Source organism: Trachypithecus francoisi, unplaced genomic scaffold (assembly GCF_009764315.1).
Source record: "Trachypithecus francoisi isolate TF-2019V2 unplaced genomic scaffold, Tfra_2.0 Lachesis_group6, whole genome shotgun sequence".
Taxonomy (NCBI): Eukaryota; Metazoa; Chordata; class Mammalia; order Primates; family Cercopithecidae; genus Trachypithecus; species Trachypithecus francoisi.
In genome coordinates, this window is record NW_022681471.1 from 71,808,102 (window position 1) to 71,836,004 (window position 27,903).

A 27,903-nucleotide genomic window follows, 5' to 3' on the forward strand; every position below is an offset into this window, starting at 1 on the left:
AGAGGGACTAATAAGTACTATGCATGCCAACTTTCATTTAACCCTCAGGTTAAAAACTTTCTCTGGCCGGGTGCTGTGGCTCACGCCTGTAATCCCAGCACTTTGAGAGGCAGAGGCGGGTGGATCACTTGAGGCCAGGAGTTCAAGACCAGCCTGGTCAACATGGTGAAACCCTGTCTCTACTAAAAACGCAAAAATTAGCTGGGTGTGGTGGTGCACGCCTGTAATCCCAGCTACTCGGGAGGCTGAGGCACAAAAATCGTTTGAACCCAGGAGGCACAGACTGCAGTGAGCTGAGATGCACCACTGCACACTCCAGCCTGGGTGACAGAGCAAGCCTCCGCCAAAAAAAAAAAAAACAGAACAAAAAACAAAAAACAAACGACAAGTTCACAAAGATTAGAGGGAGAACTGGGTTTTGCCTCCTGACCTCGGAGACTAGACTCTTAACCATTTCTTTTTTTCTTTTTTTTTGAGGTAAGAGTCTTGCTCTGTTGCCCAGGCTGGAATGCAATGGCATGACCTCGGCTCAATGCAACCTCTGCCCCCCGGGCTCAAGTGATTCTCCTGCCTCAGCCTCCTGAGTAGCTAGAATTACAGATGTGTGCCACCATGTCTGGCTAATTTTTCTATTTTTAGTAGAGATGGGGTTTTGCCATGTTGGCCAGGCTGGCCTCAAACTCCTGACCACAAGTGATCTACTCACCTCGACCTCCTAAAGTGCTGGGAATACAGGCGTGAGCCACCGCGCCCAGCCCTCTTAACCATTTCTCTAGCTGAGTGTGACTTTGTCTGCCTTTCTCTCCAGTATTGTGATGTCTCTGTTTTTCAGGAATGGAGGTTCCTCTGCTGCTCTATAGCCAGAGACCCAAAGTGAGAGCCATGTTTCTTGATTCAACCCTGGAAACCTTCTATGATAATTTTAAACAATTACTAACCATTTATTGAGCACCCATAATATTTTAGCACCTTTGATACAGTAGATCCAGACCTTATGACAACAGTGTAACACAAATACGTATGTGTATGAATGGTTTTTAATCTTTTTGAGCTCACCAAAAGATTAAAAAGCCTTTTGTGGGATGCTGGTGACAGCTCTGGATCTTCTTTCCAGAAAAATTCAATTATGCACACATACATAGTATTGTACACAACTTCAGAAGAGGCTGCTAGGACCTACTGAAGCCCATCCTCCAGTAGTCCACAGACTCCAGGGAAAGAACTCTTGACTTATACAACCCTTTGCAGCTGACTCTTTTATAGCATTAAGTATGGTATAGAGAGTGTGGGGGGCATCTTATCCTCCTCATCTTCTCCTCAGAGAGAAACGTTTAGAGTAGCTCCCTACATTAACCAAGTATCTCTGAATATTCTTTCTTTCTCTCTTGTACATAGGACTACAAGGGAAGAATGCAGACAATCACGTGTGGTTGTAGGAGATGAGGCTATAGGTAAAACCTGCCTCCTCATCAGTTACACAACAAATGCCTTTCCTCAGCAGTATATCCCCACTGTCTTTGACAACTATAGCGTCCAGACATCTGTGGATGGGCAAATCGTCAGCCTGAACACGTGGGACACTGCTGGCCAACAGGAGTATGACTGACTGCGAACACTCTCCTAACCCCAGATCAGTATCTTTGTTATTTGTTTTTCCGTTGGCAACTTAGAATTTCCAATTTATGGGACTTGGTTATCTATGAGCGTGGGGAAGAGAAGATGGAATAAATTATGACTATGATTTCTAGGATGTACAACTAGATGGGCAATCAGATAATAAGTTGCCAGTAGGGCAATGAAAAATGGACATGTCTGGCCGACAACTGGAAGCACAGGTATGGAGCCCTGAAGAGAGGTATGGGGCTTGGCCGGGCGCGGTGGCTCAAGCCTGTAATCCCAGCACTTTGGGAGGCCGAGATGGGCGGATCACGAGGTCAGGAGATCGAGACCATCCTGACTAACATGGTGAAACCCCGTCTCTACTAAAAAATACAAAAAAACTAGCCGGGCGAGGTGGCGGGCGCCTGTAGTCCCAGCTACTCGGGAGGCTGAGGCAGGAGAATGGCGTAAACCCGGGAGGCGGAGCTTGCAGTGAGCTGAGATCGGGCCACTGCACTCCAGCCTGGGTGACAGAGCGAGACTGTCTCAAAAAAAAAAAAAAAAAAAAAAAAAGAGAGGTATGGGGCTGGAGATAGTGATGTTAACAGACATATGATGGCTGAAGTAATGAGAATGAAAAGGCAAGGAAATCATTTGAGAAAGTGTTTCTGGAAAAGGGAGAAGAGAGTATCAAGGAGGAAAAAGTGGTGAATAGTAGCAAATGCACAAAAGTTCAAGAATGATATTCTAATCATATGCAAAAATTTTCAGCATCATTAGTCAATAGGGAAATGCAATGACTGGGCGCGGTGGCTCAAGCCTGTAATCCCAGCACTTTGGGAGGCCGAGACGGGTGGATCACGAGGTCAGGAGATCAAGACCATTCTGGCTAACCTGGTAAAACCCCGTCTCTACTAAAAAATACAAAAAAAACTAGCCGGGCGAGGTGGCGGGCGCCTGCAGTCCCAGCTACTTGGGAGGCTGAGGCAGGAGAATGACGTGAACCCGGGAGGCGGAGCTTGCAGTGAGCTGAGATCCGGCCACTGCACTCCAGCCTGGGTGACAGAGCGAGACTCTGTCTCAAAAAAAAAAAAAAAATAGGGAAATGCAAATCAAAATTACAATGAAATACCACTTTACACCCACTAGGATGGTTAGAAGCAAAAAGATGGACAATAACAAGGGTTGTCAAGGATGTGAAGAAACTGGAACCCTTATACACTGCTGGTGGGATTACAAAATGGTGCAGTTGCTCTGGGAAACAGTTTGGCGGTTCCTCAAAAAGTTAGTTAAACATATGAGTTACCATGTGGACTCAGCAATTCAGCTCTTAGGTACAGACTGAGTATTCCTTATCTGAAATGCTTGGGACCACAGGTGTTTCAGATTTCAGGTTTTTTAAGAATCTGAAATATTTTGGAGTATCTGCAAATATGTGAACATCCCTAATCCGAAAATCAGAAATCCAAATGTTCCAGTGAGCATTTCCTTAGAGCATCAAGCAGGCATTCAAAAAGTTTAAGATTTTGAAGCATTTCAAGTTTTTGGATTTGGGATGTTCAATCTTTATATACCCAAGAGAAATAAAAACAAGTGTCCCTTTCTTACTTGCCTGAGAAATAAAAAAAATTAAAATTAAAAAAAGCAAATGTTGGCCGGGTGCGGTGGTTCACGCCTGTAATCCCAGCACTTTGGGAGGCCGAAGCGGGTGGATCACGAGGCCTGGAGATCAAGACCAACAGTGAAACCCTGTCTCTACTAAAAATACAAAAAATCAGCCAGGCATGGTGGCACGCGCCTATAGTCCTAGCTATTTGGCAGGGTGAGGCAGGAGAATCGCTTGAACCCAGGAGGTGGAGGTTGCAGTGAGCAGAGATCGTGCCACTGCACTCCAGCCTGGGCGACACAGGAAGACTCTGTCTCCAAAAAAAAAAAAAAAAAAAAAGCAAATGTCCACACAAAAGTTTGTACAAAAATGTTCACAAAATGTTCACAGAGGCATTATTTGCATCAGCCAAAATTACAATCTAAATGTCCATCAGTTGATAGACAAAATGTGGGGCATCCATACAATGGAGTATTACAAGATAACAAAAAAAAATGAGGTTGGGCACAATGGCTCATGCCTGTAATCCCAGCACTTTGGGAGGCTAAGTCAGGAAGATCGCTTGAGCCCAGGAGTTTGAGGCCAGCCTGGGCAACATAGTGAGACTCTGTCTCTACAAAATAAAAATTAGCTAGGCATGGTGGCATGCACATGTGGTTCCAGCTACTTGAGATGCTAAGATGGGAGGATTCCTTGAGCCTGGGAGGGTGAGGCTGCAGTGAGCTGTGACTGTGCCACTGCACTCCAGCCTGGACAACACAGTGAGACCCTGTCTCAAAAAAAACAGGAATGAAGTACTGATACATGTTACACTATGGATGACACGTTAAAACTGACCACTTTAGGCCGGGCGCGGTGGCTCAAGCCTGTAATCCCAGCACTTTGGGAGGCCGAGACGGGAGGATCACGAGGTCAGGAGATTGAGACCATCCTGGCTAACATGGTGAAACCCCGTCTCTACTAAAAAATACAAAAAACTAGCTGGGCGAGGTGGCGGGCGCCTGTAGTCCCAGCTACTCGGGAGGCTGAGGCAGGAGAATGGCATAAACCCGGGAGGCAGAGCTTGCAGTGAGCTGAGATCCGGCCACTGCACTCCAGCCTGGGTGACAGAGCAAGACTCCGTCTCAAAAAAAAAAAAAAAAAAAAAAAAAAAAAAAAAAAAAAAAAAAACGGACCACTTTAGCCAGCCAGGCGTGGTGGCTAACGCCTGATTTAATCCCAGCACTTTGGGAGGCCCAGGTAGGCAGATCACTTGAGGTTGGGAGTTCAAGATCAGCCTGACCAACATGGAGAAACCCCATCTCTACTAAAAATACAAAATTAGCCAGGAGTGGTGGCACATGCCTATAATCCCAGGTACTCGCAAGGCTGAGGCAAGAGAATCGCTTGAATCCAGGAGGCGGAGGTTGCAGTGAGCTGAGATCACGCTATTGCACTCCAGCCTGGGCAACAAAAGCAAAACATCATCTCAAACAAACAAACAAAAAAAACTGACCACTTTAAATGGGCAAATTGCATAGTATGTGAATTATATTTCAATAAAGGTGTTTAAATAAAAGGTTATTTCTGAAATAAATACAATATGGATTGTATTTATTTATGGATACAATAAATAAATTGGATGTGGATCCAATAAATAAAGTGGATCCAGCAATTAGGATGTAGCTGGTACTTCAGCAGAAGACAAGTGCAGGGTTGTGAGGCATAAACAGTAAGTGAAAAGTGGAGAAGGGTATATGGAGCATGGTGGTTAAGAGTACAGGCTCTGGCATTAGATATAACTGGATTAACATCTCTACTCTGTCATTTTTTTTTTTTTTTTTTTGGAGACAGTCTTACTCTCTCACACAGGCTGGAGTGCCGTGGTGCGATCTTGGTTCACTGCAACCTCCACCTCCCAGATTCAAGTGATTCTCATGTCTAAGTCTAGTGGTGGCTCATGCCTGTAATCCCAGCACTTTGGAAGGCCAAGGTCAGTGAATCACTTGAGGACAGGAGTTGAAGACCAGCCTGGTCAACATGGTGAAACCCTGTCTCTACCAAAAATACAAAAATTAGCCGGGCATGGTGGGGCACAGCTGTAGTTCCAGCTACTCAGGAGGCTGAGGCAGGAGAATCGCTTGAACCCGAGGGGGAGGAAGTTGCAATGAGCCAAGATCGTACCACCACACTCCTCCAGCCTGGGTGACAGAGACTGTATCAAAAGAGAAAATCAGCTGGACGCAGTGGCTCATGCCTGTAATCCCAGCATTTTAGGAGGCCAAGGAGGGCAGATCACCTGAAGTCAGGAGTTTGAGACCAACTTGGCCAACATGGCAAAACCTCATCTCTACTAAAAATAAAAAAATTAGCCCAGCATGGTGGCGCATGCCTGTAATCCCAGCTACTCAGGAGGCTGACGCAGGAGAATCACTTGAACACAGGAGGCAGAGATTGCAGTGAACCAAGATCGCATCACTGCACTCCAGCCTGGGCGACACAGCGAGACTCCATCTCCAAAAAAAGAAAATCACAAATGTAGGTTAGAAGTGCCCCTAAAGGTAAAGTAATCTTCCTCCTTTTTTTTTTTTTAAAATACATGTGCAGGATGTGCAGATTTGTTACGTAGGTAAATGTTTGCCATGGTGGTTTGCTGCACACATCAACCCATCACTTCATCATTAAAAAAACATTTTTTAAAGCTATTTAAACACTATAGGCCTGTATGTTCATCTGGAAAATGAGGGTTATAGCAGTACCCATTTTAAAGATTTCTTATGGTGAAATAAAGAAAATAATGGGCCGGGTACGGTGGTTCATGCCTGTAATCCTAGCACTTTGGGAGGCTGAGGTGGGCAGATCACAGGGTCAAGAGTTCAAGACCAGCCTGGCCAACATGGAGAAACCCCGTCTCTACTAAAAATACAAAAATTAGCCAGGTGTGGTGGTGGGCACCTGTGATCCCACCCACTCGGGAGGCTGAGGCAGGAGAATCACTGGAACCCAGGAGGCGAAGGTTGCAGTGAGCCGAGATGGCGCCACTGCACTCCAACCTGGGTGACAGAGCAAGACTCCATCTTAAAAGAAATAAAATAAAAAGAGGTAATATAAGTTGGTCCAGAAATATAGGAAAGAAAGGCATCCCAGAGAGAGAGCAAAGACTGCAAAGTCATGAAGAAATGATAGGGGATATTTTGTGAAATATAATGCTGAGTGTGGCAGGGGTTGATAGTGGGTATGGGAGCCAGTCATTAGAGATGGAAAGTAGATAAATGGGTTGGGCCTGCTTCTGAAAGGTTTTAAAATTCACATAGTACTATCCCATGTTTACAAATTAGAAAACTGAGGAGGGTATGAGAAGTTAAATAACTTGTCTATGGTAACTCAACTAGTAAGTGCCAGAGCCATGATTTATACTCTGTCTGTACTCTGAATCCCTACATTTATATATGTGAATCTGTGCTCAAGGATGCAAATGGAAACCAGAAAACCTTATCCTTTACATGCAGAAGCTATACTGTTTCCTCTTTTTAAGACACAGCAACAGGCCAGGCGCAGTGGCTCATGCCTGTAAACCCAGGACTTTGGGAGGCCGAGGTGGTCAGATCAGTTGAGCTCAAGAGTTTGAGAACAACGTGGGCAACATGGCGAAACCCCATCTCTACCAAAAAAATACAAAAATTAGCATGGCGTGGTGGCAACCACCTGTAGTCCCAGCTACTCAGGAGGCTACTGGGCAACAAGAGTGAAACCTGTCTCATAAGGGGAAAAAAAGAGACAGATTTCTTCCCCTTTGTCTTCTCAGTTTTTGAGCAAAGTGAACATATAACGGTGCCTCTAACAAATTTGTAGACCAAATAGAAGATTCAGACACAGCAAACATGGTCACAAGTGCAGACCCTACAGAGGTTCCATCCATACTGAATATCTCTCTTTTCTACTAACTAGGACCACCTCTTCCACTACTTTCCATGGAACTGTTTCATTGCAACGGATAGACTCCAAATTCTCCAGAGGATATAAGAATTAAACAGTGGGAATAAAAAGAAGTGACATTAGGCTGGGCGCAGTGGCTCATGCCTGTAATCCTGGGAGGTCGAGGTGGGTGGATCATGAAGTCAGGAGTTAGAGACAAGCCTGACCAACATGGTGAAACCCTGTCTCTACTAAAAATACAAAAATTAGCCGGGCATGGTGGCGCGTGCCTGTAATCCCAGCTACTCGGGAGGCTGAGGCAGGAGAATTGCTTGAACCGAGAGGCGGAGGTTGCAGTGAGCCAAGATTGCGCCACTGCACTCCAGCCTGGGCAATAGAGAGAGACTCCAACACCCACTCCCCACAAAAAAAGAAGTGATATTTATTAAATGATTGAAAACGTACATTACCTGATTTTCATACCCACAAATGAATGCACAAATACACTATTGTCCTCTCAGTCCAATCTAGTCTGAATTTAGGCCCAGTAAGGAATAAATAAAGATCTGAACAGTGACCTTTGCAATCATGGAACATTTGATTCTTACCATTGTAGGTTGCACTATTTTTCACAATTAGCTCCAGATGCTCTCTGAACTCTTCCCGAGATGGGTAGAGGCGTTTACGCACGTTTTCGCGGAGTGTTTGTAGGTCCATTGGCCGAGTGATGATTTTGTAGTAGTCCTTTACAACCTTTGCATTGACTGGAGTGTGGAAAGGGTATGTCTGCAAACAAGGGCCGGAACCATACATCAGCAAAGAACACGTGCCAGAGCCAATTCCTGAAGATTCTCACATCTTACCTATCTACCTGGCTATCAACTCTGAAAGGAATCTTTCTAGGTGGAGCAGGTCTGTTTCCTCTACTAAACTGCTTAAACAAACAAAAAAACTAACTAAATCCCCAAAAATTAGGCGTTCCAGTTACCTAAATCTATAGATTACTGCCCTCTATTGGAAATCACAGACAGAACAAGGGGCTTTGACATCCCTACTATAGATATCCAACGCAATGAACTCACATTTGGAAGATCTCTCATGTCATTGATGATAGACTCCAAGATGGATGACAGCGTCACCATAGGATCTGTGCGGCGCCGGTGGATGGACTTATGAGGTCTCTAAGAAGAAACATGAAATCAGAATGCTTCCTCAGACCAAAAAAAATCCACATTCTGTCCAGGCACAGTAGCTCATGCCTGTAATCCCAGCACTTTGGGAGGCCGAGGTGGACGGACCACTTGAGGCCAGGAGTTCAACACCAGCCTGAGTAACATGGCAAAGCCCCGTTTCTACTAAAAATACAAAAATTAGCTGGGTGTGGTGGCACATGCCTGTAATCCAAACTACTCAGGAGGCTGAGGTGGGAGGATCACTTGAACCTGGGAGGTGGAGGTTGCAGTGAGCCAATATCACACCATTGCACTCCAGCCTGGGTAACAGAGCGAGACTCTATCTCAAAAAAAAAAAAAGAAAAAGAAAAAATCCGCCAAGCACGGTGGCTCACACCTGTAATCCCAGCACTTTGGGAAGCCAAGGCGAGTGGATTGTGTATCAGCTGGGCGTGGTAGCTCATGACTATAATCTCAGCACTTTGCGAGGTGGAGGTGGGCAGATCACTTCAGATTACCTGAGGTCAGGAGTTCAAGACCAGCCTGGTCAATATGGCAAAACCCCATCTCTACTAAAAGTATGAAAATTAGGTGGTGTGTGCCTGTAATCCCAACTACTTGGGAGGCTGAGGCAGGAGAATTGCTTGAACCTGGGAGGTGGAGGTTCCAGTGAGCCGAGATCGTGCCACTGCACTCCAGCCTGGGCAACAGAATAAGATTCTGTTTCAAAAAAAAAAAAAGTCCACATTCTCTAACTACACAAACATATTTTAGAAATCTTATAATGAACAGTACACATAATTCTCAGGGCAAGGCAAATGGAGAATCTAAGGCTGTCAGAGCCATGGCATATACGGTTAGGGGAATCAATGAGAACCCACCTAATCAGAAGGAAGCAATGCACATACTCACATTCAAGTAGTCACAATGAACAGTGGTCCAACTCTCCGTTTCTTCTTTGGAGGAAGCTGCTGTTTAGGAAATTTGAGAACCAGAGATTTTCTGCGAACCTCATCCGCACTGTAATCAAAACACTTTAGTAAGATACAGCCCCTATTTCTAGTTCCCAGGGAAAAAAAACCAACTATATAAAAAAAAGTCCAAGGTACCTAAGCATGAGCTTAGGGAGGAAAAAGCCAAACCAAAGGCCAGACATCCACCTTCAGATCAGGCAAGCCCTCATAGGCTCTCCAAGTTAATAAATAACTAGGCAAGTCACAACTTTACCTCAGTTTCCTATTGGGAAGATAAGGAAACCAGGCTAAAGAATTTTAAGAATCCTTCCAGTTCCAACATTTTATCTTTTTTTTTTTTTTTTGAGACGTAGTTTCGCTCGTCACCCAGGCTGGAGTACAAGAGCGCAATGTCAGCTCACTGCAACCTCCACCTCCCAGGCTCAAGTGATTCTCCTGTCTCAGCCTCCCAAGTAGCTGGGATTACAGGAGCCCACCACCACTCACAGCTCATTTTTGTATTTTTAGTAGAGGCAGGGTTTCGCCATGTTGGTCAGGCGAGTCTCAAACTGCTGACCTCAGGTGATCCACCTGCCTTGGCATCCCAAAGTGCTGGGATTACAGGTGTGAGCCATTGCGCCCAGCCCCAGCATTCTATCTTAAAAGGCTAGGAAACCTAACTCATTCAGAATGGAAACAAGAAACTTAAAACTGGTTTGAAAAAAGAAAACAAACTAGTTTGGGCTTCCCTGAATCATTAAAGCTCATTCACCTTCTTCCCTTCCACTTTAAGGGACCATGGTATCACATTTTCTTCTTCTTCATTTTTTAAATTTAAAAACTGCTTTTTCAGTAATAGAGACAGGATCTCACTATATTGCCTAGGCTGGTCTCGAACTCCTGAGCTCAAGTGATCCTCCCACCTCAGCCTCCCAAAACGCTGTGATTATAGGCATGAGCCACCACATCCGGCCCATCTTCCTCTTCTAATGTGCTTCAAAAAACAATGACTATTACAAATATTAATAATTAAATCAACAAGGATGGAGGCTGGGTGTGGTGGCTCACGTCTGTAATTTCAGCACTTTGGAAGGCCAAGGCAGGCAGATTACCTGAGCTCAGGAGTTCGAGACCAGCGCGACCAACATGGCGAAACCCCATCTCTACTAAAAATACAAAAATTAGCCAGGTGTGATAGAATGCGCCTGCAGTCCCAGATACTTGGGAGGCTAAGGCAGGAGAATCACTTAAACCCAGGAGGCAGAAGTTGCAGTCAACTGAGATCGCACCACTTCACTCCAGCCTGGGCAACAGAGCGAGATTCCATCTCAAAAAATAAAATAAATCAACAAGGATGGGAAAAGGAACCCCAAACTAAACACAAACAGAAACAAATGACTCTAACTGTATCAAATTGATTTCTTAAATTACACACAAAAAAAGAAGTGATTCAAATACGTTTGGAATACCCTAACTATACCTCAGTGGCATGTAGTCCAAGAAAAATAAACTACAAAAAACATCTTGAATCTACTTTATGGGTTTGTTGGTGGTAGTGGTATTATTATAGTAATTCTTAAACTATTTTGTACATATCATAGAACAGAGCAAATTTCTCAATATATTGATTTCTAAGTAAATATATAGAGAATTAAGTTATTTCTTGAGAATGGAGACAAATATGAAAAGAGGAAGATGAGGAAAAAAAGATCTATAAACTAAATTGGAGGTATCAGTATAAAGTTGTAATTTAAAATACATGTGTATGCATGCCTATAATCTCAGCACTTTGGGAGGTGGAGGCAGGCGGATCACCTCAGGTCTGGAGTTCAAGAGCAGCCTGACCAACAGGGAGAAACCCTGTCTCTACTAAAAATACAAAATTAGCAGGGCAAGGTGGCACGTGCCTGTAGTCCGTTACTCAGGAGGCTGAGGCAGGAGAACTGTTTGAACTGGGGAGGCGGAGGTTACAGTGAGCCAAGATGGTGCCACACTGCAGCCTGGGCGACAGAGCAAGACTCCGTCTCAAGAAGAAAAAGGAACCTGGGCTCTTGGAGAAATGGCTGACTCTAGGTATAGGATAGGAAAATTTGAAAGAGGGCTTTTAACATTTTGTGCCAGAAGGCTGGGAGCGGTGGCTCACGCCAGTAATCCCAGCACTTTGGGAGGCCCAGGTGGGCGGATCACGAGTTCAGAAGTTCAAGAAGAGCCTGGCCAACATGGTGAAAACCTATCTCTACTAAAAACACAAAAATTAGCCAGATGTGGTGGCACAAGTCTGTAATCCCAGCTACTTGGGAGGCTGAGATGGGAGAATCCCTTGAACCCGGGAGGCAGAGGTTTCAGTGAGCCGAGATTACACTACCGCACTCTAGTCTGGGCAATGGAGCAAGACTTCGTTGAGACGGAAACAAAAACATCTTGTGCCAAAAAGCAAGGAAGTTCTCAAATATTTATAGGGTCGTTTAAAAAAAAAAAAAAGGAAAAAAAACACAGGATCTGGCTTGAGGGAGTCAAATTTGGGACACTATGTTGGAAAGGGAGAGTAGAAAGCTTTTTATAGAAAAATGTTAGCTAATGTTGAAGAAATGCTAGAATTAGAAAAATTACCATTTTTGAACCCCCACTGAAATAACTGAATAAAGCAATGGCCATCAACTGATGCTAAAACTATTAAAAGATTGTCAGGGAACAGGATATTCACCAACATGTTAATTACAAAGAAAAAAACATACTTTATTATAGGATCTGAGGATCACCACTTTAACAAGATGATCAAAACAGTGGGAAAATCTGACATTACATGCTTGCTGATGCGGTATAGTAAGTATATCACCCAAATATGACATTCAATGTCTTGCCAACAACATTTAATTGGAATCTAATCAATGAGAGAACAGACAATTCCAGAATGTGGAATATTTTGAGACGACTGGCCTGGAATTTTCAAAAAATTCAATGTCATGAAAAACATAAATGGGGCTGGGTGCAGTGGCTGATGCCTATAGTCCCAGCACTTTGGGAAGCTGAGGCAGGAGGACTGCTTGAGCCCAGGAGTTTGAGACCAGCCTGGGCAACACGGCAAAATCCTGTCTCTACAAAAAATACAAAAATTAGCCAGGTGTGGTACTGCACGCCTGTAGTCCCAACAACTGTGGATGCTGAGGTGAGAGGATGACTTAAACCTGGGAGACAAAGGTTGCACTGAGCTGAGATCATGCCCCTGCACTCCAGCCTGGGTAACAGAACAAGACCCTATCTCAAAAAAAAAAAAAAAAAGAAGAAGAAAAAAAAGAAAAATATAAAAGGTACGGAAAACCATTCTAGATTAAGAGAGATTCAAAATATATTTAATGTTTGAACTGGGAATGAATCCAGAACTGGGGACAGAGGCAATAAAGGACACTGAGACAACTGGGGAAGACTGAATGAGATCAGAATATTATATATTATTACATTAATGTTAACTTCCTTAGGAGTGAAATATGATGCCTGCAACTTAGTTCCAATGATTCAGGAAAAAAAAAAGTTTTAAGTATATAAAGATAAAGCAAATGTGACAAAATGTTAACAATTAGTGAATTTAGAGAAATTATATACTACATTCTTTCAACTTTTCTGTAGGTTTGCCATTTTCAAACTAAAAAGTTAGGGGAGGCCGGGCGCGGTGGCTCAAGCCTGTAATCCCAGCACTTTGGGAGGCCGAGACGGGCGGATCACGAGGTCAGGAGATCGAGACCATCCTGGCTAACACGGTGAAACCCCGTCTCTACTAAAAATACAAAAAAATTAGCCGGGTGAGGTGGCGGGCGCCTGTAGTCCCAGCTACTCGGGAGGCTGAGGCAGGAGAATGGCGTAAACCCGGGAGGCGGAGCTTGCAGTGAGCTGAGATCCGGCCACTGCACTCTAGCCCGGGCAACAGAGAAAGACTCCGTCTCAAAAAAAAAAAAAAAAAAGTTAGGGGAAAGAACTTTACAATTTCTTCATTTTATTGTCTATTAAACTCTCTGAGGGCAAGACACAAGTATAAGCACAGTTTCTATGTCTCTTTCATTCTTTATTAGAACACTACAAGGCCGGGCATGGTGGCTTACACCTGTAATCCCAACGCCTGGGGAGGCTGAGGCTGGAGAATCACTTGAGGACAAGAGTTCGAGACCAGCATGGCCAACATGGCAAAACCCTATCTCTACTAAAAATACAAAAATTAGGCTGGGCATGGTAATCCCAGTATGTCTGTAATCCCAGCACTCTGGGAGGCCAAGGCGGGCAGATCACTTGAGGTCAGGAGTCCAGCCTGGCCAACGTAATGAAACCCCATCTCTACAAAAATACAAAAATTAGCCAGGCGTGGTGGCATGTGCCTGTAATCCCAGCTACTCGGGAGGCTGAGGCATGAGAATCGCTTGAACCCAGGAGGTAGAGGTGGCAGTGAGCCACTGCACTCAGCCTGGGCAACAGAGCAAGACTGTCTCAAAAAAAAAAAACACAACAATATTAGGGACCTTGCAAATATTATTAAGTGCCTAGAAGTAGAACAAGAAGAGATAACTAACATCTACTGAGCATCTACTATACGTCAGGCACTATACTGTATACTTTGTAGTCTGTCTCATTTTATCTTCTTAACTATCCTGGTAAGGGTGGTTTTATTTTGTAACTAAGGAAACAGACTCAGAAGTTAGGCAGCATGCTCCGAAACAAGTGGTACAACCTAATGAGTGCTATAATTTTCAGTACTGGCAACAATAACTGAGGAAAAGCCATCAAAATTCCTGTTCCTTCAGTTCCATTTCAGAGAACACATCACATCTACCCCCGCCAGCCACCAATAAAACCAATCTCAAATGAATCCGTCCCATAGCACTTCCTGCCTGGTATCTCTTACCTCTCAATTAGCTGTTTCCCCAAGACAATTTTGGTTCCTTCAACCTTGATAAGTTCTTCATTATCATTATGAATGACTGTCTTTTCCAACTCCTCCTCCTGCTCTTCTGTCATGGCAACAGGGTTGGAAGGTGGCGCATTTGTTTGATAATAGAGGGGGCAGAATTTGTTAGTCCTCATGTGTCCAATGGCACCACATGCCCCACATTTCAGCTGCAAAAGGAAAAGTATCAAACATGTCAGAGGTAAGTAGGCTGAAACACGTATCAGAGATAAGCAGGCAAGTTGTCCCTCAGTATACGCAGGGGATTGGTTCCAGGACCCCGAGTATACCAAAATCCACAATAGTGAAGCCCATATATACAAAGAGCCAGCCCTCCATATACACAGGCTCCACATCCCATGATCTACACATTAAGTGGACCCGTGCAGTTCAAACCCATGTTGTTCAAAGCTCAACTGTACATACAAGATGGGAAAAACAAAGTCAGCTTAAAAACTTTTGCTCTAATAGAACTGTTATGCACTGATCAATCAGAAGCCACCAGACAAAACTGCATGTATGGAAATGACACATGGAAAAAAAATTAAATCCAGAGACTAAACATTGCTTTAAAACTCAGGTAAGAAGAAAAAAGAGAAGATCTTCACTCCCAATTTAAGTTGTAAACTATGAAAATATTAATATGCAGGAGACAAGCTGTTGGAAGCCCATCTACATTCAGCAGCATAATCAGCCTGCTGGGTGTATTCCCATTCTCTAGTCAAAACAAGAAAAACGTTCGATAACACCAAGTCTCCATCTCAGTTTTGCAGATGAGTAGCTCTGATATCCTAGACCTCAGTTTCATCTGTAAAATGGGGCCAATACTGTATCACACTTATCTAATGTCACATACAAAAAGGAACATTAAAACACTTAATGACCTCAGTATGCGTTAAGAACAGCTCTTTACATCTGTTGAATATTTTATAGTTTATAAAGTGCTTCCCCTGAATTGTATCATTTAAAACAACAACACTGTGGACATATCATTTTATATTAGAGAAAACAAGTTTGGAGAGGTTAAGGTCACAGACCTATTAAATGGCAGAAACAGAACCTGAATTCAGATCTTCCGTTTCCAAGCTCATGGCTCTTTCCACTGTAGGACAACTGCCTCATCTTAGGATGCTTATTACAATCACAGTAGTATCTGTGATCCTAAGTTATGGAAAACAACTTGTATGTTTTACTTTTGTTGCTTCTTTTAATATGTATAATATTTTAAAGGTACATATTTAAAAATATATATACACAATGTATACACACAGACAAGAGACATGAAAGTACATATTAAAAAACCTACCAAACTTGGGCCAAGAGCAGTGGCTCATGTGTGTAATCCCACAACTTTGGGAGGCCAAGGTGGGAGGATCACTTGAAGCCAAGAGTTCGAGACCAGCCTGGCCAACACATTAAAACCCCGCCTTTACTAAAAATACAAAAAAATTAGCCAGGCATGGTGGTGCACGCCTGTAATCCCAGCTACTCAGGAGGCTGAGGCACAAGAATCCCTTGAACCCGGAAGGTGGAGGCTGCAGTAAGTGGAGATCACACCATTGCACTCCAGCCTAAGTGGTAAACATAGACTCTGTCTCTAAAACAAACAAACAAACAAAAAAAACCTACCAAATCTATCTCAACTCCTAGAAAATATTTCAGATAAAGAATAAGGCCAGGCTCAGTGGCTCATGCCTGTAATCCCAGCACTTTGGGAGGCCAAGGTGGGCAGATCATCTGAGGTCAGGAGTTCAAATCCAGCCTGGCCAACATGGTGAAACCCCGCCTCTACTAAAAATACAAAAATTAGCTGGGCGTGGTGGCAAGCGCCTGTAATCCCAGCTACTTGGGAGGTTGAGGCAGGAAAGTTGCTTAATGGGAAGGCAGAGCTTGCAGTGAGCCAAGATGGCACCACTGCACTCCAGCCTGGGCACAGCAAAACTCCGTCTCAAAAAAAAAATATTAGCCAGGCATGGTAGCACATGCCTGGTAGCACAGCCACTTGGGAGGCTGAGGCACAAGAATTGCTTACCAGGAGGCAGAAGTTGCAATGAGCTGAGATTGCGCCATTGCACTCCAGCCTGGGCAACAGAGTGAGACTCTGTCTCAAAAAAAAAAAAAAAAAAAAAAGAATAAATAACAAGCCTGGCGTGGTGGCTTACACCTGTAAACCTGTAATCCCAGCACTTTGGGAGGTGGAAGCAGGTAGATCACCAGGTCAGGAGTTCGAGACCAGCCTGGCCAACATGGTGAAACCTCGTCTCTACTAAAACTACAAAAAATGGCCGAGCGCGGTGGCTCAAGCCTGTAATCCCAGCATTTTGGGAGGCCGAGACGGGCGGATCACGAGGTCAGGAGATCGAGACCATCCTGGCTAACACGGTGAAACCCCGTCTCTACTAAAAATACAAAAAACTAGCCGGACGAGGTGGCGGCGCCTATAGTCCCAGCTACTCGGGAGGCTGAGGCAGGAGAATGGCGTGAATCCGGGAGGCAGAGCTTGCAGTGAGCTGAGATCTGGCCACTGCACTCCAGCCTGGGTGACAGAGCGAGACTCCGTCTCAAAAAAAAAAAAAAAAAAAAAACTACAAAAAATTAGCCAGGCATGGTGGCAGACACCTGTAATCCCAGCTATTCGAGAGGTTCTGGCAGGAAAATCGCTTGAACCCAGGAGGCAGAGGTTGCAATGAGCTGAGATCGCGCCACTGCACTCCAGCCTGGGCAACAGAGTGAGACTCTGTCTAAAAAAAAAAAAAAAAAAAAAAAAAAAGAATAAATGACCAGCCAGGCATGGTGGCTGATGCCTGCAATCCCAGCACTTTGGGAAGCCAAGGTAGGAGGATCACTTGAGCTCAGGAGTTTGAGACTAGCCTGCGCAACATGGCAAAACCCCATCTCTACAAAATATAAAAAAGTATCCAGGTGTGGTGACATGTGCCTGTAGTCCCAGCTACTTGGGAGGCAGAGGTAGGAGGATGGCTTGAGCCCAGGAGGCAGAGGCTGCAGTGAGCCAAGATCGTGCCAGTGTGCTCCAGCCTGGGCAACAGAGCCAGACCCTGTTTTAAAAAAAAAAAAGAGAGAGAGAACAACAGCACCAGATTTGGTGTGGAATTGTCAATATCACTCACATTAGTACTGAGAACACCCCCAAGTAGTCACATCAATTCAAACCAGCTTTCCACAATATACTTCCCTCATTCCCAGTAAAGGAGGATATCAAAAGAGGATGTCAAAAACTAAAGGAAAAGGTATACTTTCTTCCTTTGCTCCATTAGCTGTAATTACACCACATTATACTTACTTTTAGGTCAGGACGCTCCTTCATTTTCTTGGGCTTCTTCTCAGGAGGACCCTTAAGCTTCTCCTTTTCCTGGTTCCGCTTAAGCCGCCTCAGTTGCTCTTGAATCCTCCGCCGTTCTTTTCGCATCTCTTCTCGATGTTGTTCATCAAAAAGGGCAAATTTTCGACTGAACAATGTGGGCAGCAGAGGAAGAAAAATCACAGGACCATAAGCAAATCTTAACCAAGAAGGCTATCGTGATAGCTAACATCTCAGGACTAATCCATTCACGCTAATATAAAAGGGGCTACATGCCATTCCCATCTCCCTCCCTAGTCGGTCTTCCATTTGCCGAGGTAACTCTCTTAGAATAAGTCCTGAGTAATCTCTAAGATTTTTTTTTTTTTGAGACGGAGTCTCCCCCTGTCGCCCAGGCTGGAGTGCAGTGGCAAGATATTGGCTCACTGCAACCTCTGCCTCCCGGGTTCAAGCGATTCTCCTGCCTCAGCCTCCCAAGTAGCTGGGATTACAGGTGCGTGCCACCACATCTGGCTAATTTTTCACCATGTTGGTCAGGCTGGTCTTGAACTCCTGACCTCGTGATCTGCCCACCTTGGCCTCCCCAGTGCTGGGATTACAGGCATGAGCGCCCGGCCAGTAATCTCTAAGATTTTTGCAAACCAACCAATCAAAATGCAAAGGACTGAAATGGAACAAGACATGCCTTCATCTTGTGGCAAATACCAAATACCGAATAGAATTTTCCCTGTAATTTAGCTCTATTCAAACCCAATCTAAAGGCAAGATAGTTCTCAATTACAGCAGAGTTCTAGAAACAACTGTGAAGAACCCTGTCACTAAAACTCAAGCACCCACCCCAATCACCATTCCCCACCATTATTATTCTCCGTATCACACTCAAAAGTGGTGTATTAGGCCAGGCGCCGTGGCTCATGCCTGTAATCGCAGCACTTTAGGAGGCTGGGGCAAGCAGATTGCTAGAGTCCAGGAGTTCAATACCAGCCTGACCAACATGGCAAAACCCCATCTCTACTAAAAATACAAAAATTAGCTGGCCATGGTGGTGCATGTCTGCAATCCCAGCTACTCTGGAAGTTGAGGCACGAGAATCACTTGAATCCGAGAGATGGAGGTTGCAATGAGCCGAGATCACGCCGCTGCACTCCAGCCTGGGCCACAGAGCAAGACTCTGTCCTCAAAGAAAAAAAAGGAAGTGGTAAATCAAACTCACATGAATTCCTCATCTTTTGTAGTTCGTATGCGCACATAAGCATCAATGACAGCTGGTTTTCGGACTGTCTCACAGCGAACATATTCTTTCCCTTCTTCATCTCGAAACGTGCGATAAATCTTGAGACAGCGTCCAGTGGCAGAAGAGTTAAGGCTAGTCACGGAAGCTGTGTCATCATCTCTGTGATTGTTTCCTGATGCTGCTGAGCCTGCTGCTGCAAGGTAAGTAGAAAAGATTTCCAAACGTTCCCCTTATCTCCCAAATGATCATTTTCTTGGGGTTGAGTGGAGATACCGAAACTCAACATGCCACAAAACTATGGTTCTACAAAAAGCATCAAAGTCATCATTATCCCCAAGAATATGCTGATTTGTCCCTTCCTGACTTCATTTTAGGCACTGCCAATTTCCCCACCTTTTTTTTTTGAAACAGGATCTCTCTCGCTCTGTTGCCCAGCCTGGAGTAGTGGTGCAATCTCGGCTCACTGCAACCTCCACCTCCCAGGCTCAATCCATCCTTCCAGCTCAGCCTCCTGAGTAGCTGGGACTACAAGGTGTGTACCACCACACCCAGCTAAATTTTTGTAGAGACGGGGTCTTGTCATGTTGCCCAGGCTGGCCTTTAACTCCTGGGCTCAAGAGATAGGCCAGCCTTGGCCTCCCAACATGCTGGGATTACAGGCCTAAGCCACACATCCGGCCAATTTCCCAACTTTTATAAGTACAAAAAGTTCTGAAAGAACCTCAAATAACTACATGTTTGCTATAGGAGATAGAGAAGCAGATTCCTCTGAACAACAGTGCAAGAGAAAAGGCCAGGTAGGCAGTGGGTGATGATCACATTACAAATAAAAGCACGCAAGGCCGAGTACAGTAGCTCACGCCTATAATCCCAGCATTTGGGGAGGCTAAGGTGGGAGGATCGCTTGAGCCCAGGAGTTTGAGACCAGCCTGGTCAACAAAGGAAGACACTGTCTCTACAAATGCCTTTAACTAGCCAGGTATGGTGGTACACACCTGTGGTCCCAGCTACTCAGGAGGCTGAGGTTCTTGAGCCCAGGAAGTTGAGGCTGCAGTAAACAAGCCATGGTTGCACTACTGCCCTCCAGCCTGGGCAACAGAACAAGACCCTGTTTCCAAAAAAAAAAGTACCCAAGCACACAATTCAGGGGGAAAAATGGCACTACAAAAACAAGTTCTGAGTCTTAAAGTCTAACATATGCTTCTCAAACATTAATATGAATAGGAATCACCTGGGGATCTTGTTCAACTGTAGGATTTTTTTGTTTTTTTTTTTTGAGACAGAGTTTTACTCTGTCGCCCAGGGTAGAGTTCAATGGCGCACTCTCAGCTCACTGCAACCTCTGCCTCCTAGGTTCGAGCGATTCTCCTGCCTCAGTCTCCCAAGTAGCTGGGATTACAGGCACCCACCATCATGTCTGGCTAATTTTTGTAGAGATGGGGTTTTATCATGTTGGCCAGGCTGGTCTTAAACTCCTGACCTCAGGTGATCCGCCCGCCTTGGCCTCCCAAAGTGCTAGGATTATAGGCGTGAGCCACCGCACCCGGCCACAAATGTAGGTTCTAATTTAGTAGATGTGGAGTGAGGCCTGAGATTCCACATTTCTAATTCCCAAATGATATAGATACTGTGTTCCAGGACTACACTAGAAAACATAGATGACCACATTGGTGGAAGGGCTATATCACATTTTTACAAAGCACCCAAAACAATGAAATTACACAAAACTTACACAGAAAAGAGGAAACAAAGGGAAGACTACTGTGACTGAGAAGTCATATAAATCTTCATCATCAGCCTTTATCCTCTCTTGCAATGTCTACATCCAAGTTTTCAACTGCCTCTTTGACACGTATACTTCAAGGGTGTCAAAGGGACCTCAAACTCCACATACTACACATTCCCTTCCTAATTTCTTTTGAGACAGGGTCTCACCCTGTCACCCAGGCTGGAGTGCAGTGGCGCAATCTCAACTCAATGCAACCTCTACCTCCCAGGCTCAAGTGATCCTCCCACCTCAGCCTCCCGAGTAGCTGGAATTATAGGTGCCTGCTACCACATCTAATTTTTGTATTTTCTGTAGAAACAGGGTTTCACCATGTTGCCCAGGCTGGTCTCAAACTCCTGGACTCATGTGATCCTCTCACTTCGACCTCCCGAAGTGCTGAGATTACAGGCATGAGCCACCACGTCAGACCATGAAATGCACTACTTTAATCAATGGTACCAACATCTTTCTAGTAATCCCAGAGTGAAATCTTAAGGTTGTCTTGATTTTCATCCTTAATGCCCTCCATATCCCAACTCAATTCAGGTCTTTATTATTCCTACCCTCAATTTCTACAATTTTAAAACTCTTTTCAGGGTCTAAGACTCCTTCTGAGGGTCTTCTGAAAGCCATGGATGTTCTCAGAAAATGCACATTTAAGGCCAGGCGCGGTGGCTCACGCCTTTAATGCCAACACTTTGGGAGGCTGAGGCAGGCGGATCACTTTGAGCTCAAGAGTTCGAGACTATCCTGGGCAACATGGGTGAAATCCCGTTTCTACAAAAAATACAAAAATTAGCCAGGCATGGTGGTATGCACCTATAGTCCCAGCTACTCAGGAGGCTGAGGCAGGAGGATCGTTTGAGCCTGGGAGGCGGGGGCTGCAGTAAGCTAAGATTGTACCAGTGCACTCCAGCCTGGGTGGCAGAATGAAACCCTGTCTCCAAAACAAAAAAATAATAAAATGCACATATGCATATTTTACATGTAATTTCAGAAGTTTCAAAGATAACTGCCTAAATTCATTTACAAATTCTGTATTAAAAACTCTTACCCTCTAGGATAAATGCACAAAAAGCTCATTTGAAGTACAGCACTGATAGCCCAGGCTTGGCCAGGCACCTGATACAGACAGAGGCAGTAGTGGAGTGGCATCATCTCTGAAATTTGTCCTCCACAGACAATCCTAGAGTCCAGATTGTAAAAAGCTTTCTACTCCATTCAGACTTTTCTTTTTTTTTTGGGACAGAGTCTCGCTCTGTCGCCCAGGCTGGAGTGCAGTGGCCGGATCTCAGCTCACTGCAAGCTCCGCCTCCCGGGTTTACGCCATTCTCCTGCCTCAGCCTCCCGAGTAGCTGGGACTACAGGCACCCGCCACCTCGCCCAGCTCATTTTTTGTATTTTTAGTAGAGACGAGGTTTCACCGTGTTAGCCAGGATGGTCTCGATCTCCTGACCTCATGATCCCCCCGTCTCGGCCTCCCAAAGTGCTGGGATTACAGGCTTGAGCCACCGCGCCTGGCCTCACAGACTTTTCTACATGCATCCCCTACATCTTCTGCCTCCAGATCTCCCTCAATTATAGTCTGAGGTTATTTAGGCTCCTTTTTACATCCTTCTCTTCTTTATCTGTCTGTGAAGCCACTATCCTCACCCAGTAGCATTCGCTGTAGTTCCTTCCGCTCCTGCTCCTCCCGTTCACGTGACAGCTGAGAGCTGGTTTTCTTGTTCTGCAACATGTTCTCAATGTTCTTTCCCATTTCTTCAAAGTCACTATCTTCAGCTGAGCTGCTGTCTGTGTCAGTTGATAAAACTTCAGTTGATGACAGAACCCTAAAAAGAGAAAAAGCAATGTGCAGAAAGAGCTAAAGAAATATGGTTGCAGGCAAAAGTAAAAAATTGGGAAATCAACCTTAAAAAAGCATACTCAAAATCCACTAAGACATGGGGCCCCTAACAGAAAAGCTTTACAAAGTTTTCCAACACATCTGGTCAACAAGACAAGTTTGAAAAATTGTAGTAACTCGTTCAGAATTCCTGGAGACAATTTGATAAATAAATCAGCACACTGGTCATTTTTAACAGTGTATTAACGTCCTCTCACAACTAAACCTTTAGGAAAAAACCCCACCTGTCACCTGCTACCATTGTGCTGTTTGACCCAAGTAGGCCATAAGAGTTGTCGTGGAACCTAGAACACAAGACTAGCGTCTCTTTCCATTCAAAAATTTGCCAAGTTTGGTTGAAGGAAATAGGTACTCTGGTGGTGGTATTACAAACAGATACTACCCTGACACGTCGGATATCTGACTACCTAGGTAGTCAAACTTTTAGGTGACCTCCTCTTTATTATGAAATAGTGCCTGGAACTCCTCCCCTTTCCAGCTTGGATTTTCTGCAGCACTAAAACGACCCACTTGTTCTGTAGGTCAAAGATGCGCTGACATTCCTCTTTGTAACGCTCTTGATGCTCAGCCACAGAAAACCTTGATCCGCGGGCAAATTTACTCATGGGCCCCTCTCCAGAACGAGCCTGTTCTGTTGACATTGTGCGCACCACATCAATCACTTCCCAGCGGGACAACTTTTTAATCTACAAGACAAATAGCCACATATATATATATATATATATATATACACACACACACACACACACATATACATATATACACACAAAAATCATTCAGGGATTTCAAAGGACAAGCCAATGTACACAATTAGTTAGACCAAAAAAGAAAAATCATCCCAAAGCAGATTACATAGAAAGATAACTCCTGAAACAATATCTAAGACCTAGCTTACTATATATCCTACTATACCTACAATACAAAGTTCCCCAGATAGTTCTATACATCTGCCCCCTAGCAATTCCCTCTCTATACAAAGCCTCTAGTATCCTCTAAGTTTTCCACTTCCACACTCACCTCTTCCTCAGGCACACCAAATTTACGTAGAAGTTGCTTGGCATTTTTCAGGGAAAGGCGACGAAGGTCTGCATCTGTTCCTGTCACTGTCTTCTTCACTGGCTGAGGTTCTTATCATCCTACCTCAAACCAAAAAAAGTGAGAATCCTAAAAACCTGAATTCCTTGTAAGTAGGAATCTAAGTCATTCTGCTAACTTAACTACATTCCAAGTCCTCCACTCACCCATTTCTTTCTCCCCTGACTTTCTCATTCTAGAAATAAACACAATCCCACCTTCTGCTGTGTTGGTTTGTTTGGAATCTTCACATAGGAGAATCCTTCACCACACCCTGTGGGATCTGCCACCCCAGTCACCTCTAGGAGACACTTGCCCTTCATGGCAGCAATGAAGGCCCTTGTGGTGTTCCAAGGAGCAGTGCGAACCTGAGATAAAGAAAAAGATTCTCAGGGCAGTGGGAAACATTTGTTCTATGTCTAGTCAATATCCACAAGAGCAGAATGATTTCAAACTATTTCATGTTCTTTTTTTTCTAATGTTTAATTTTTGTGGGTTCGTGCTTTCTTAAACTGTCCACAAAAATCAACAGTTAAATATAGCTACCTAGTACTCAGTTCTCTTCTATCCTATGGTACAATACTTACAACATGATATTAAATAGAGGTCAAGAGCTCAGCCAGGATAAGGAGAAAAATAAAGAACAGTGGTATCCCTTCAGCCCCTTATCCCTTGGGCTTCAATAAGCATTCTTAAGGACAGTGTTTCCCTCATCCTCATGATGCTCAAAATTAGACTAATGACTACATTTGATTGTCCAATTGCTCAAACAGCTGTTTTAGAATGAAACCTATTTTCTCGAAATAGTTGATATGCTTGCATTCAAAGCACTGGCCCCCATTCCAGTGACACTAAACCAAAGTCCATTCTATTTCTGCCACCGGTTGGTCAAAAAGGTCTGTCCTCTCCTGGGACCCTGAATAGTGTTTACCAACCCCTGCAAAATTCTTAAAGAATTAAGCCAAGGGGTGAATGTGCCTGCCCACACAGACCAGTCAGGAGTACACATAAGGCCAGGTGTGGGGGCTCACACCTGTAATCCCAACACTCTGGGAGGCCGAGGCGGGCAGATCTCTTGAGGCCAGGAGTTCAAGACCAGCCTGGCCAACATGGTGAAATCCCATCTCTACTAAAAATACAAAAATTAGCCAGATGTGGTGGCGCACACCTATTGTCCCAGCTACTCAGAAGGCTGAGACACGAGAATGGATTGAACCCAGCAGGCAGAGGTTGCAGTGAGCAGAGACTGCGCCAATGCACTCCAGCCTGGGTGACAGAGTGAGACTTTGTCTCAAAAAAAAAAAAGAGCATATATGATTAGCAAGAAAATGGCCAATTCTCTAAGATTCAATATTAAAAGCCATTCAACAGAATTCTTTTTTTCTTTTTAATTAAAAAAAAATTGTTTCTCTTTTTTAGAGATAGGGTCTCACTATGTTGGCCAGGTTGGTCTTGAACCCTTGGCCTCAAGCAATCCTCCCACCTTGGCCTCCCAAGGTGCTAGGATTACAGGCCTGAGCCACTGCACCTGGCCTCAATAGAATTCTTAATTTCTGAAATTCTTAGATATCCACTCATTTTTCATTCCAACCTCAAAATAGTACAACGATTCTTTACTCACTCTCTGTAGCCTCATTTTCTGCTTCATTTTATAATCTCACTTAATTCATTTAACGAACATTTATTGAATACCAACTACACACTACTCCATGCTACTTTTTCATGAACCTCAAGTCAGTGAGGGAAAAACAGCCAACCAAGTTCAGTACTATTGTGATCAGTACCATGGTAAGAAAGTAAAGGCCAGGCACAGTGGCTCATGCCTATAATCCCAACACTTTAGAAGACCAAGGCAGGATGATTGTTTGAACCCAGGAGTTCAAGATCAGCCTGGGCAACACAGTAAGACCCCATTTCTTTCTTTCTTTTTTTTTTGAGACGGAGATTCGTTCTTTTAGTCCAGGCTGGAGTACAATGGCGTGGTCTCGGCTCCCTGCAACCTCCACTTCCCAGGTTCAACTGATTCTCCTGCCTCAGCCTCCCAAGTAGCTGGGATTACAGGCGGGCGCCACCACGCCCAGCTAATTTTGTATTTTTAGTAGAGACAGGGTCTCACCATGTTGGCCAGGCTGGTCTTGAACTCCTGACCTCAGGTGATCCACTCGCCTTGGCCTCCCAAAGTGCTGGGATTATAGGCATGAGCCACCGTGCCCGGCCATGAGACCCCATTTCTACAAAAAATTTAAACTATTAGCTGGGTGTCCTGGTGACTGCTTGTTGTCCCAGCTACTCGGGAGGCTGAGGTAGAAGGACTGCTTGAGCCCAGGAGTTCAAGGCTACAGTGAGCTGTGATCTCACCACAGTACAGCCTGGGCAACAGAGCAAGACCCTACCTTGGGGAAAAAAAAAGTAAAGGGGTACTATATGTACACAATGAAAGGAGAATTATCATCCAATCGAAACCTAGGGTGGAATGAGGGGAAAAGTCCAGGAAAGCTTCCCAGAGAAAATAACTTGTAGATGAGAGTCAAATGGCAGAGTGGAGAAAAAATATTTCCACAGAGGACATAACAGTTGCAAAATTCTGGAAGGGGAGAGAAATTTAGGAAACGGAATGAACTTCGGTATGGTTGGAGCTTAGAATATAAGACAGGCAGTGACAGGAGATGAAAGGAGGTCAGATTAATATGCAAGGTCAAAATCATGTGGAGTCTTATAAATCAGGTCAAAGTCTTTTTTCTAGAAGAAATGAAAATCCTGCCAGGCACAGTGGCTCATGCCTGTAATCCCAGCACTTTGGGAGGCCAAGGCATGAGGATCACTTAAGGTCAGGAGTTCGAGACCAGTCTGGTCAACATGGTGGAACCCCGGCTCTACTAAAAATACAAAAAACTAGCTGGGCATGGTGGCATGCAACTGTAATTTCAGCAACTCGAGAGGCTGAGGCAGGAGAATCGCAAGAATCGCGGGAACCCGGAGGTGAAGGTTGCAGTGAGTCGAGGACACGCCATCACTGCACTCCAGCCTGGGCAACAGAGCAAGACTCCGTCAAAACAAAAAAAAAAAAAAGAAAGAAAAAAACCATATCATATAAAGTACAGTATTGGATATATCACATCATTTTTTCTGGCATGAATAAAGCAAGAACATGAAATAGTATGCTTTAAACGTGTACAGTTTATTGTATGTTAATTTTATCTCAATAAAGCTGTCTCTTTTAAAAGGATAAATGAGATGTATTAATGACTAATACAAACTAGTATAAAACCTTACTTCATCATCAATCTTCATCTGGAAATCTTCCTCATTTTCTTCTTCTGGAGCAAAAAAGGATTTCTCACCATAGCCAGCATCCTGGAAGAGGACAGATCCATGCATAAATCAGTCAGTTAAAAAACACAAAGCACAAGTTCTTTTTTTACTGAATACAAGTACAGAATACCAAAGCCTATTTTGCATAGATGGACTCCATAAAGTCTTCACTATATCTAGCACCATGGCACATCCTTAAGCTATGAGAAGATACATTACCACATGACAAGCAGCTTACTAGCTAATGTACAGATAGTTACAGCCCATAAGCAAGCTGAACAGAGATGCTCAATAACTGAGACTCATTAACTCAGTGGGACAGAGCTGTGCTGTCCCACCCCAGCTGGACCTTTTCTCTTTCTGCCTTATAAGAATTCTGTGCTTCTCTAAAGCACACATTCAGCACCATCATCATCTCTGCCTACCTGAGAGGTTGACAAGTACTTTCCCTGCTTATATGCTTATCTTGCAAAGAAGAGATTAAAGTCACCTAGTCACCATTTTCAAAGCAAAACAATATGCCCAAAGTTCCTGGTTATGCCTTCCCACTGATATTCAGCTACACTGCAGTTTTTCTCCAGAACTGATGTACATAGGAAGTACTTTACACAAATTCAACTTTTTAGTAATTGGTAATAATCTAGTAACCATCCTCCCTAAGCCAGCGAGAGTGAGAGTCGTCTCTCTCATCTCTCTGGGGGGGAGGGGAGAAAAAAAAAAAACCACAGGCACAAGTGGTGTCTAAGAGGAAGGTGTTCACCTTCAGTCGTTGCTCTGCAGCTATCATGCTATAATAAGCACAGCACTGCTCTGGTGACACCATAGCTCTGATCTCTTCTTCCGTTGGTAAACGAAAATCAGACTTAAGCACCCACCAGTTTGAGTCCATCCCTGGAAAAGACATATACATAGAGAATGAGACCATTCTGAATTCCAAAGGCCCTGATATTTACTGACAGCAACAGGGACAGTAAACCAAAACTGTAACAGGCCTAGCCACAGTTGGCATGACTGGCCAAGAAAACCCCAGCTGCTAAGTTTCCTACAACTCATAGAAGATATCCAATAATCACATTAAACTTCCTGGCAGCCAAATTCAAAAAAGCAACCAGAGCATTAGAAGATCTGCTACCGAC

The 27,903-nt window shown here is 44.2% G+C and overlaps 1 protein-coding gene across 1 annotated transcript in view; it reads right to left on the reverse strand.

Moving 5' to 3' along the window:
• The window catches only part of TAF1 (TATA-box binding protein associated factor 1), a 117,127-nt gene that overhangs the window by 66,430 nt on the left and 22,794 nt on the right, over positions 1–27,903 (reverse strand). The window contains 13 exon segments of the mRNA XM_033200891.1: positions 7,708–7,885; positions 8,182–8,280; positions 9,184–9,209; positions 9,212–9,291; positions 14,113–14,324; positions 17,456–17,621; positions 18,687–18,900; positions 22,129–22,307; positions 22,892–23,067; positions 23,399–23,545; positions 23,674–23,823; positions 26,729–26,809; positions 27,528–27,658. Coding sequence (XP_033056782.1) covers positions 7,708–7,885; positions 8,182–8,280; positions 9,184–9,209; positions 9,212–9,291; positions 14,113–14,324; positions 17,456–17,621; positions 18,687–18,900; positions 22,129–22,307; positions 22,892–23,067; positions 23,399–23,545; positions 23,674–23,823; positions 26,729–26,809; positions 27,528–27,658 — 1,839 coding nt within the window.